We start from the raw sequence: 13,465 nt of genomic DNA on the forward strand, positions 1-13,465 counted from the left end.
GACAGCACGGCCTGCACTAGTGTGAACCGAGCCTTTGACAGTTGTCAGTGGAACAGAGGTGTCCTATTAAAAGATTTCCCATTCTGGTAACAACTCAAAATTTGAAATCCTCCCACCTCTAGCCCCTGTAACAATTGTCACTAAAGCAAATCGAGAGCGTCAATCTCCCCAGCAAAGACAAAAACTGAAATAAGAACCTGATAGGGGCCCTAACCCCTCAACATTTACAATGTCCTTGTATACTCTTTAAAGCGGTAGTAAACTCTGCTTTTTATCTTGTATCTACAGGTAAGCCTATTTTAAGGCTTACCGGTAGGAACAGTAAATATCTCCTAAACATGCACCATTTAGGAGATACAGTGCCTAGAAAAAGTATTCATACCCCTATAAATTTCCCACATTTTGTCATGTTACAGACAAAAATGTAAATGTATTTTATTAGAATTGTATGTGATAGACCAACACAAAATGGCACATAATTGAAGTGGAAGGAAAATGATAAATGGTTCAATTTTTTTACAAATAAATATCTGAAAGTGTGGCGTGCATTTGTATTTAGCCCCCTTTACTCTGAGACCCCTTATTAAAATCTAGTGGAACCAAATGCCTCCAGAAGTCACCAAATTAGTAAATGGAGTCCACCTGTGAGTAATTTAATCTCAGTATAAATACAGCGGTTCTGAGAAGCCCTCAGGAGGTTTGTTAGAGAACCTTAGTGAACAAGCAGCATCATGAAGACCAAGGAACACATCAGACAGGTCAGGGATAAAGTTGTGTAGAAGTTTAAAGCAGGGTTAGGTTATAAAAAAATATCCCAAGCTTTGAACATTTTACGGAGCACTGTTAAATCCATCATCCGAAAATGGAAAGAGTATGGCACAACTGCAAACCTACCAAGACATGGCCGTCCACCTAAACTAACAGGCAAGGAGAGCATTAATCAGAGAAGCAGCCAAGAGGCCCATGGTAACTCTGGGGGAGCTGCAGAGATCCACAGCTCTGGTGGGAGAATCTGCCCACAGGACAACTATTAGTTGTGTACTCCACAAATCTGTCCTTTATGGAAGAGTGACAAGAAGAAAGCCATTGTTGAAAGAAAGCCATAAGAAGTCCTGTTTGCAGTTTGCGAGAAGCCATGTGGGCAACACAGCAAACATGCTCTGGTCAGATGAGACCAAAATTGTACTTTTTTGCCTAAAAGCAAAACGCTATGTGTGGCAGAAAACTAACACTGCACATCTCCCTGAACACACCATCCCCACTGTGAAACATGGTGGTGGCAGCATCATGTTCTGGGGATGCTTTTCTTCAGCAGGGAAAGGGAAGGAAGTCCAGACCTAAATCCAATTGAAAATCTGTGGGAAGACTTGAAAATTGCTGTTCACAGACGCTCTCTATTTTCCATCCAATCTGATGGAGCTTGAGCTATTTTGCAAAGAAGAAAGGACGAAAACGTCACTCTCTAGATGTGCAAAGCTGGTTTCTATACTCAAAAAGACTTGCAGCTGTAATTGCAGTAAAAGGTGGTTCTACAAATATTGACTCAGAGGGCTGAATACAAATGCACGCCACACTTTTCACATATTTATTTGTAAAAAAAATCTGAAAGCCATTTATCATTTTCCTTCCACTTCACAATTATGTGCCACTTTGTGTTGGTCTATCACATAAAATCCCAATAAAATACATTATGTGTAGCTGCCGGTGACATCACGGGCACATGCACACTGGACGGCACACTCGAGTGTGTTGGCCATTGAGAGAGCTGTCCCGCTCATGGAGTGACGTCATCGCGGCTCGGCCTTTCAAATGGCCAGAAGGCAGAGTGAAGATGGAATCTCGGTCAGCTGTGACACCGCACTGCTGGAGGGATCTGTTTTTTAGGTGCGGAGCACGTTATAACATTACCTGCAGGGGACCAGCTTTTTTTTAACGTGGTTTACTACCACTTTAAAAGAAAAAAAATAAACCTAGTCCTAATGACGCGTACACACGGTCGTTTTTCGGCATGAAAAAAAATAAGTTTTTAAAAACGTCATTTAAAATGATCGTGTGTGGGCTTCACATTTTTTTTCGGCTTCTGAAAAACGCCCAAAAAAAAATTCGAACATGCTGCATTTTTTAACGTTGTTTTTTAAAATGTCGTTTTTCGGGTTTTAAAAAATGATCGTGTGTGGGCTAAAATGACATTTTAAACCTAGAAGCGAGTTATGAGACGGGAGCGCTCGTTCAGGTAAAACTACCATTCATAATGGAGTAAGCACATTCATCACGCTGTAACAGACAGAAAAGCGCAAATCTTCTTTTACTAACAAGGAATCAGCTAAAAGCAGCCCTAAGGCGAATAGAACTTCCCCTTCAGAGTGCCATCGTACGTGTTGTACGTCACCGCACTTTGTTCATCATTTTTCAAAAACGATGGTGTGTGGTCAACATCGTTTTTAATGATGAAGTTGGAAAAACTTTGTTTTTTTTTCATGCCGAAAAACATTGTTTTTTTTTCATGCCGAAAAACGACTGTGTACGCGGCATAAGAATATAGAAACTGATATGCCCAAATTTCCAGTTAATCCACTAGAAAGGTTTCCACAGCTTAAACATGCCTGACCTGTGTTTCTTCTGCTCCCTTCAGCACCACCGCCACACTCTTCTTTTTGTACTTGTGCTAAGATCTAGTAAGTTGTTGACCATCTGTTAATGACAAAGGCGTGATATGCTTTTTAAAGCAGTTTTTTTTTTCTTCAAGTGGTTATTTTGGCATTTACAGGTTTATCTAGATACACATCCATTTACCATCCTCCTGGACCCTCTTCCAGCTCTGCATACATTGCTCGACCGCTTCCAGTCCTACCACCTCTTGCGCAGCCTGGAGTCCCGCAGCCAAGGTCAGGATCAAGGCAAGGGTGCATAAGGGGAGGGCAGAAAGAGTGACTACCCAGGATTCATTGAAGATCTGGGAAAAATATTACATTAGTTTGAATAAAAGTGTTGACATTGACCCTGAGAATGTCTTGTCAAATGCTCTCTGAAGAGTGATCCAAATTCTGACTGTTCTTTAGAGAGCAAAACACATTTAAACAAGTCCATTTTTTTAGAATTGTATATTTTGTTATACTTTTTTTTATTAATATTTTTCTTTATTCTACATTTTTTAACTGCCTTGTTGGGGGCTTTTGGTGAAATGAACTATTAGGGAAATTAGGGGTATAAACAGATCACTGATGTCTGACATTTGAGACAGAGAAAGGGACTGAGGACATCCTCAGCTGCATTGAACATTGAATGAATAGGAAGCGCTCTGAGGCTTCCTGTTCATTCACAGTTTACAATGCTTTTGTGTGATAAGTAAAATTCTGTACTGCGCTAAATTTTTAGTTATTTGTGACTTACTGTGCCTGTAGCTTGTTTTTACAACTACAGCATATTTGTTTGGTTTATTTGACCACTTGCACGGTCTACTATCTCTGTTTCTTTTTTATGCTTTAAGTGGTTGTATACACCTTTTTTTTAATTTTTACCTGCAGGTAAGCCTATAATAAAGGTTACCTGTAGGTAAAATTAATATCTCCTAAACCTACATGGTTAAGGAGATATTCACCCTGCATGCAGCCCCTGACATCAGCGCATGCGGTGAATATCTGGCACGTCGTGCCAGAACAGAGGACTCGCGAGAGTGACTTAATCGCGGCTCCGGCCATTCACAGCAAACCTGGAAGACACGCCGAGGGGAAAATGTAAACTCCCTTGGAGTTGACTGGGAATGCGATGCAGGGGCTTTGTTTTAAGGTAAATATTTCATAATGAGCTAGTATGCTTTTGCCTTAAGCCTCGTACACACGGGCGGATTATCCGATGAAAACGGTCCGCCGGACCGTTTCCATCGGACATGTCCGCTGCCGGATTTTGGTCTGATGGCTGTACACACCATCAGACCAAAATCCCCGTGGAAAACAAACGCGGTGACGTGCCGCCACGTGGCCGCGTCATCGTCGTGGCGACGGCGCGGCCACGTGGAAGTTCAATGCTTCCACGCATGCGTCGAATCAATACGACGCATGCGAGGGATGGCGGTCGGTCGGACGTGTCCGGTGAGTCTGTACAGACGACCGAACACGTCCGACGGACAGGTTTCCAGTGGACAGATTTCTTAGCATGCTAAGAAATTTTTATCCGCTGGAAACTGTCTGATCCGCCGGACAATTGTCCGCTCGGGCCTACACACGACCGGATCTGTCCGCTGGAACTGGTCCATCGGAGGGGAGGGAAAAAGAGGAGTAGAAGCCAGAAGTGCTGCAAGGGGGTTCCCAAGTGTCAGTAATACAGTAAACAGTACAGCTGGCCCTCCTGAACAGATGGGGCCCAGTAGAGGAGGGGCTGGCTGTATTGTCATATCAGCGGCCCTGGCTAGGTCATCCCAAAATCATTAAAGTGGTTCAACAATTCTGGTTGAGTAACGAAAAAAAAAATAATATGAAATGCACAAGGAAATGCTGCAAGAGTATAAGATTATCAGTGAAGCCACAGAGGGATATTTACATAGGAATGAATGAAATGTAATTTGTGACATTCCAATATAGTTTAGAATGTAAACATTGTATTGTGCTGTACACAATGGAAACCAACCCATACATTAAAAAAACTATTTGTTTTAGCATGTGGGCTGGTGTCAACGAGCCCTAAACCTTTCATACATTTTCTAAACAATTGCATTTGTTATTTTGATAAGGGAATATAAGGAAATGCAATGGTGAAAAAAACACTCAGTGCTTCCCAACCAGGGTTCCATGGAACCCAAGGCTTCCTCCAGAGTTTACTCGAGGTTCCTTGAGCAATGAGCAATTTCTGCCCCTCTGATAAGTTCCTATGGACCAGGGGCGGACTGACCATTGAGTCACTCGGGCACTGCCCGAGGGCCCCATGCCACTATGGGGCCCCAACAGGGTTGCCAGGCTCAGTAAAACCAGGGACAGTATGTAAAAATCTGTGTTTTTTTTAGATCTGTCCCTGATATGTCCGAAACTGACATGCTTTTAATGTAAATATCCCAAGATTTTAGCTGCCCTGCCTCTGCACTGCCTCCTGGCGTGGTGGCCATCTGTAAGCCAGAGGGGCCCCATAATCTTCTATTGCCCGGGGGCCCCATGAGTTGTCAGTCCGCCCCTGCTATGGACACCGTTGATCTTTTTAGCTATCTGTAAGGGGGTAATTGTTCTCAATGACCACAAGTGTAAGGAGCATTCTTCCAACTGACCATCACACTAATGTATCATAAATTGTAGATATAGTCCTTTTTTGCAGGTCTTCCCTTATGCCGCTTACACACGATCGGAAATTCCGACAAGAAAACCGTGGATTTTTTTTAGATGGAATTTTGGCTCAAACCTGTGTTGCATACACACGGTCACACAAAATTCCGACAGTCAAGAACGTGGTGAAGTACAACACTACAACGAGCCGAGAAAAATTAAGTTCACTGGGCCAGATTCACAAAGAGATACGACGGCGTATCTCCTAATACGCCGTCGTATCTCTGAGATCCGACGGTCGGATCTATGCGACCGATTCATAAGAATCAGTTACGCATAGATCTCCCTTAGATCCGACTGGTGTAAGTGACTTACACCGTCAGATCTTAGGCTGCAATATCCCGCCGGCCGCTAGGTGTCGCTTCAGGTTTTTTACGCAAGGAATATGCAAATTCCGATTTCCGCCGATTCAGAAACGAACTCCCGCCCGTCGCTTTTTTTTTACGTCGTTTGCGTTCGGCTTTTTCCGGCGGATAGTTACCCCTGCTATATGAGGGGTAGCTAATGTTAAGTATGGCCGTCGTTCCCGCGCCAAGTTTCACATTTTTACGTTGTTTGCGTAAGTCGGTCGGGAATACGGATGGCCGGAATTTACGTTGCCGCCGAAAACAATGACGCCCTAGCGACGTCATTTGAAGCATGCGCACTGGGAAATATCGCCGGCGGCACATGCGCAGTTAAATCGGCACGGGAACGCGCCTGATTTAAATTGTTCACTCCACCTAGCCACGGAATTTGAATTCCGCCGGGGGAGTTACGATCCGCCGGCGCAAGTTTGGAGGTAAGTGCTTTGTGAATACTGCACTAGCCTCGCAAAAGTGCGCCGGCGGATCGTAAATCACATAGATTACGCCGATCTAAAGATCCGCTAATCTATGTGAATCTGGCCCAATGATTCCGAGCTTGTGTCGAATTGATTCTGAGCATGCATGTTTTTTTGCTTGTCGGAATTGCATACAGACGATCAGAATTTCCGACAAGAACTTTTCTTGTCGGAAAATTTGAGAACCAACTCTCAAATTTTTGCTGTTGGAATTTCCGACAGGAAAAGTCAGATGGAGCCTGCACACGGTCAGAATTTACGACCAAAAGCTCACATTGAACTTTTCTTGTCGGAAATTCCGATCCTGTGTATGCGGCATCAGACCACAAAGTGAATTAAAGGGTCCCTTTGCGTTGAAAAGGTTGATAAAGGCTGGTATAACCATGAATCATTCTTTCCGGACTTGGTGTGCGTAGCTGGGGATGTGGTGTCCTTCACCTATAGACTTTGTGCAGAAAGATGTATTTTTTATCTTGGAAAGTTGGGGGATATGTATTCAAACCTCATGTAATTGCTTATTAAGCAAGGACTGCATGGGTATATTCCTTAAATATAATTAAATAACCGACTACATTGTTGACAATGGGAGACCAGAAGAATGAACAAATTAGGAGAACCAGGATCCAGCACCCGCTTAAACAATTAGCTAGATTCAGGATAGCGAGCGCATACTTGCGGCGGCGTAGCTTAAGGCATTTAAGCTACGCCGCCGTAAGTTAGCGAGGCAAGTACATGATTTACAATGTACTTGCCTACTAAGTTACAGCGGCGTAGCCTAAATCGGGCGGGCGTTTTGGGCGCCTAATTCAAATTTGTCTGAGGGGGCGTGTTGTATGATAATGAGGCTTGATCCGACGTGATTGACATTTTTTTTAACTGCGCATGCGCTGGGCGCCTACACTTCCCAGTGTGCATTGCGGCTAAGTCCGCCGCATGGGCCTATTGATTTTGACGTGGACGTAAACTACGTAAATCCCTATTCACGGACGACTTACGCAAACAACGTAAAATTTTCGAATTTCGACGCGGGAACGGCGGCCATACTTAACCTCACTATTCCATCTATTTGATGGAATAACTTTAGGCCGCTAATGCGTTACGTAAACGGTGTATCTGTACTGCGTTGGCCGGGCGTACGTTCGTGAATAGGCGTATCTACTGATTTACATATTCTACGCCGACCGCAATGGAAGCACCACCTAGCGGTCAGCCTAAAAATTACACTTTAGGATACGAGGGTGTAAGACACTTACGCCGCTCGTATCTGAGCCTAATTTAAGCGTATCTGGTTACCAGAATACGCTTAAATTAGCGCCAACGTAAATTCTGATACGCCAGCCTAAGTCTCTCTGAATCTGGCTAAATGTGTCTGTTCCCGCTTTCCTCCAACAGAAGATATTGACTGACAGCAATACCTGCTCAGGTATTTCAAGAAGAGGTGGTGGAAGTTCTGGCTAGGTGACAGGTGCCTAAAGTATATACTCATCTCCACTCCAGTGATATGGTGTCCTGGAGCTCCCTCATCTTCTTCCAGGTTCCCAATCTTCGACCATTTTGATTGGCCGGAGTGAGATGACATCACTCCTGTGCATGCATGAGAGTTCACCCATCTCGGCAGAGGCCGGAATTGCACAGTGAGCTGCATGTGCGTAGCTCAGTGTGGTAAACTAAAAAACATTGGGGGTTTATTACTACTACTTTAATTAATATGCTGTAACTATTTCTGTTTTTGAACTTATTAAATGTTTGCATGTTTTATGTCCTCCAGGCATGAGCGGCATGTTCTCCCCTTCGTGTGTGGAACTGATAACCGAACGCAGTGACGTTGTGACGTTAGTCCGAGCCAACCTCACCTTCCCTATCAGTATGTACAGCTACTTACTGACTTTTTTGAATCAGTAGGGCTCAGTAGTGTTAAATCATCTTCCTTTCCTAATGTGACTCCTTCTCCACACTTTATCCATCTTCCAGCATATTTACATCAAAAATGTTTCAAAGCAATCCAAGCAAACTCCAACTCAAATTTGTTCCATATCAACTTCATATGCGTCTCTCCTTTTGGGGGTCAGAAAATGAATTCTACTGAGTTAGGCAATAAATATTATCAAAACAATATTTATAATATTATTAGGCACTCAATATTGTAACATTTAAATTTTTACTTAAATTGTTTGATTCTTATCCCGCGTACGCACGATCGGTCAAACCGATGAGAACGGTCTGATGGACCGTTTTCATCGGACCAAACCGATCGTGTGTGGGCCCCATAGGTTAATTATCCATAGGTTAAAAAAAAGCAATCTTGTTTTAAATTTAACTGATGGATACCTAACCGATAGAAAAAAACGATTGTTTGTAGGCACGTCCATCGGTTAAAAATCCATGCATGCTCAGACTAAATTAGGGGACGTGAGCGCTCGTTCTGGTAAAACTAGCATTCGTTATGGAGCTAGCACATTCATCACGCTGCAACAGACAGAAAAGCGCAAATCGTCTTTTACTAATACGAAATCAGCTAAAGCACTATAAAGGGGACGTTCAAATCCAATGGCGCCATTGGATTTGAACTTCCCCTTTATAGTGCCGTCGTACGTGGTTTACGTGACCGCGTTCTGACACAAACGTTTTTTTAACCGATGGTGTTTAGGCATGACTGACCATCAGTCATCTTCATCGGTTAACCGATCAAAACGGTCCACCAGACCGTTTTCATCGGATTGACCGATCGTGTGTACAGGGCATTATACTTCATATGCAGATTTGTAAATGTTTGCTCATGGTCATCTGTCTGTCAGGTAATGTAATTACACCACACCTTTGGTCTCCGTGACTGTACTCTTCGCTGGTTCTCTTATCCTATTTATCCAACCGCACCTTAAGCGTTACTTACAATTCTACTTCCTCCTCTCCTCTTCCTTTCTCTGTCAGGGCCCCGTAAGGTTCTGTTCTTGGACCTCTCCTATTCTCCATCTACACCTCCTCCCTGGATCAGGTGATAGTATCCCATGGCTTCCAGTACCATCTATATGCTAACGACACCCAAATCTCTCTCTCTCTCTACTTCACACGTTCACTCCTTCAGTCTCCTCACGCATCACTAATTTACTAACAGACTTATCAGCCTGGATGTCACACCATTTACTCAAACTCAACCCGTCCAAAACCAAGCTCATAATATTGCCTCCCTCACGTGCCTCTTAAAATTGGCCGTTTCCTCCCCTGTATTAAAACAATAACAAATATATAACAAACATTCCTTAAAACAGGAAACCAAAATACTACAATAACCATAAAAATGAAGGTTGCCAATCCTTGGAGGCACTAAGTATCAAATTATCCAGTTCTTATTGGCGTAACTTCTTCCACAGTCCCCCATCACACCGGCTCGGGGACGAACCACATTCTGCAGATACCACAATTGTAATTACCAGTTAATCCACTATAACTGACATTCCACCGGGGACTCCATACCTTAGATGGGTGGATCCTTAGTAAAATACCTCCAAAAACCCCAACCGCACTGGCCTTAAAAAAACAGACATAGGACAAACCAATCCGATGCAGGGTGGGCGGGCGCGGCGCTAATGCTTCTCATCCATGTGTCTTCCCCCGGATGTCCGGTTCCACGTAACATAGCCCAAGACTACCCCTGCAGCCCCTCCCCACACTGGCAGTCCAATAAACATAGAGGCTATGTAACTGACCAAAATTTTAACCCTGCCTTCCCTGGATTGCCATGTGTTCCTTATCATGCTAGTCCTACGTTCATTTTGTTTTTGTTTTTTTTCTTCGTGCTATACTGACTTGGCCCCCTCCAGCCCACATTCTTTGATTAAAATATTGAAGGAGGCGGATGAAAATCTCAATAAGATGCAGCTGCGTTTCTGGTAGTTTGACAGTCGGTGGGGCTGGCTGACAAGATACAATAGTCATCCCACCCTGTCCCCCTGTGCTCATCCCACCCTGTCCCCACCTCACCCTGTCCCCCTGTGCTCATCCCACCCTGTCCCCACCCCACCCTGTCCCCCTGTGCTCATCCCACCCTGTCCTCACCCCACCCTGTCCCCCTGTGCTCATCCCACCCTGTCCTCACCCCACCCTGTCCCCCTGTGCTCACCCCACCCTGTCCTCATCCCACCATGTCCCCCTGTGCTCACCCCACCCTGTCCCCCTGTGCTCACCCCACCCTGTCCCCCTGTGCTCATCCCACCTTGTCCCCCTGTGCTCATCTCACCCTGTGCTCATCCCACCCTGTCCCCCTGTCCTCATCCCACCCTGTCCCTCTGTCCTCATCCCATGAAAATGACAGGACGAGTCTTAAAAAGGAAGGGGTGCGCAAGTTTCACCAGGCCAGGGCAGCACAAAACCTAAATACACCCCTGGGCGCGCCGCATACGAGTCTGTCCCGGCCTTCGGTAAGATCGCCGCCACCGCCATGTAGCAGCCGCTTCCGTCGGTTTGTATCCATGCGCTACTCGTGTCCTGCCTGGCTCCCTCTCCCCTCCTCCTCCCTCTCCCCTCCTCCTCCCTCCCTCACAGTCCGGAGCCGCCAGGAGGAGGCCGCCCACCAGTTCCTGTAGGCTTTGTGTGCGTGCAGGGGGGGGGGGGTTGGGGGGCCTCTATGTCCATTTTGCTTGGGGCCCCCAAATTCTTTCAAACGGCCCTGACAATAGACACAGCAGGAGATTTGTCCATCCTGGCTGTATAGCATTGATGGAGGAATTAGATGTATTTATTTATTGTTTGTGTATGGCCAACTTTAGTTAGAGTTGTACCTCTAAGGCTTGGCATACTGTGTAATTCTCAGTGTTTGCCAAGTGTCACTGAACTGTAGAACTGATAATATAATGGCCCTGTACTATCTGGGTGCACCAGTGACAACGCTATCATCATAATGTGATAGGGAACTGTCCAAGCTGTAGAGACTTTCCAGGTAATGGCAGCTACCTGGAAATTCTGCAGTGTGTATTGATGCACATTCAGAGGAACTGGAGCTAGGCACTACTAACACAAACAAAATGACACCCACAGAGCCCAGTGACATAAGCTTATAGGCACTCATGCTTGTACAGTGTATCATGCACACAATGGCCCCCTCCCGCTGACACTCCCCAAGAACTTTGCTCAGAGTGTGAGATAGATACACTCTCCACCCTCAACATAGATAAGAGGCTATTAAATCAGGGAGGGGACTGGCACCTACATGCACCCGCAGGCTGCCAGATACTGGAACAGCAGAACATACAACTGACAAGATCACACCAGCTTTGCGCATCAAACAAGCCAAGGCTGTTAAGGAATATTTTTGCTTCTTCTGCATTGCCACATTCCGTGTGTGCGCCGTGCATTAACCCGTTACTCAACTGTTCAAAGGTGAATGTGCGTCCTTTTTTCCCAAAAAAAGAGCTTTCTTTTTGTTGTATTTGATCACCTCTGCAGTTTTAATTTTTTGCCCTATAAACAAAAGAACAGCGGCAATTTTGAAAAAAACACAATGGGGCAGATCCACGTACCTTTGCGCCGGGCGCAGCGTATCTAAGATACACTACGCCACCGCAACTTATATATTTTTTTTCGAATCCTGAAAGAATTTGCGCCGTAAGTTACGGCGGCGTAGTGTATCTCTGGCGGCGTAAGGGCGCGGAATTCAAATGGATGTAATGGGGGCGTGTTTTATGTAAATACGTCGTGACCCGACGTAAACAAAGTTTTTTTTTAACTGCGCATGCGCCGTCCGTGGGGGTATCCCAGTGCGCATGCTCGAAATTAAACCGGAACCAGCCAATGCTTACGACGGTGACGTCATTCTACGCAAATTCCTATTCGCGAACGACTTACGCAAACGACGTAAAAAATTCAAAATTGGACGCGGGAACGACGGCCATACTTAACATTGAGTACGCCTCATAATAGCAGCTTTAACTATACGCCGGAAAAAGCCGAACGTAAACGACATATAAACAATGTGCCGCCCGGACGTACGTTCGTGGATCGCCGTAAATAGCTAATTTGCATACTCAATGCGGAATTCGACGGAAACGCCACCTAGAAAAATTGCAGCTTAGATCCGACGGCGTACTAAGACGTACGCCTGTCGGATCTAGCCGAGATGCCGTCGTATCTTGTTTTGTGGATACAAAACAAAGATACGACGCGCAAAATTTGAAATTACGCCGCGTATCAAGAGAATTTCTTTGTGGATCTGCCCCAATATCTTTTACTTTTTGCTATAATAAAGATCCCATTTTTTTTTTTTTTTTTTAAATGATTTTTTCCTCAGTTTAGGCCGATATGTATTCTTCTAATTAATTTTACAGTGATCAGTGCTATAAAAATACACTAATTACAATAGGGGGCGATCAAGGGGTTACCTGTGTTCCCTCTCTGTGTTCTAACTGAAGGGGGGGGTGGGACTTACTAGGGGAAATTACTGATCGCTGTTCATACTTTCTATGAACACAATACTTTGTGGAGAGTGTATCTATCTCACACTCTGAGCAAAGTTCTTGGGGAGTGTCAGCGGGAGGGGGCCATTATGTGCATGATACACTGTACAAGCATGAGTGTCTGGGCTCTGTGGGTGTCATTTTGTTTGTGTTAGTAGTGCCTAGCTCCAGTTCCTCTGAATGTGCATCAATACACACTGCAGAATTTCCAGGTAGCTGCCATTACCTGGAAAGTTTCTACAGCTTGGACTGGTCCCTATCACAATATGATGATAGCATTGTTTACACACACAGATCCCGGTTCTCACTGTGTCACGAGCGATCGTGGGTGCCCGGCGGGCATCGTGCCCACCAGGCACCGGGGGCGAGCAGCGTGTGTGCGTGCCTCCAGTGGTGCACATGCCCCTAGTGGCCACAGGGCGAAGCGACATAACATAACGTTTCGCCCAGCCGTGCCATGCTGCCGCAGTTAAAAAATTATTTTCGGCCTGAAGATTACTAAAAGTGTTACTTAACCCAGGACCCTGCATTCACTATACCATTGCAGAGATTTCCCTTCACTTCCTGCCCCATAGCCAAACAGGAAGTGAGAGTAAATCTATGCAAATTAAAGGAATCCATTGCCCCCCCTAGACCCTAAGACCCCATACACACGAGAGGATTTATCCGCAGATATTTCTCGAGGATTTCACACCATCGCATGTACACACCATCGCATTGAAATCCCCGCTGAAATCCTCTGCCGATGACGTGTCGCGCCGTCGCCGCTATTATGACGCGGCGACGGGCGCGACGCTGTCATATAAGGAATTCCACGCATGCGTCAAATCATTACGACGCGTGCGGGGAATCCCTTTGGACGGATGGATCCGGTAAGTCTGTACAGACGA

General features: G+C 45.3%; 1 protein-coding gene across 1 annotated transcript in view; it reads left to right on the top strand.

Annotated features, from left to right (window-relative positions):
- Positions 1–13,465, top strand: part of LOC120913422 (inositol-tetrakisphosphate 1-kinase-like) — a 49,116-nt gene that overhangs the window by 15,017 nt on the left and 20,634 nt on the right. Inside the window, exons 4-5 of the mRNA XM_040323339.1 lie at positions 2,768–2,885; positions 7,898–7,993. Coding sequence (XP_040179273.1) covers positions 2,768–2,885; positions 7,898–7,993 — 214 coding nt within the window. The remainder of the gene's footprint in view (positions 1–2,767; positions 2,886–7,897; positions 7,994–13,465) is intronic.

This window comes from Rana temporaria, chromosome 9 (assembly GCF_905171775.1).
Source record: "Rana temporaria chromosome 9, aRanTem1.1, whole genome shotgun sequence".
In the NCBI taxonomy this organism is placed as follows: domain Eukaryota; kingdom Metazoa; phylum Chordata; class Amphibia; order Anura; family Ranidae; genus Rana; species Rana temporaria.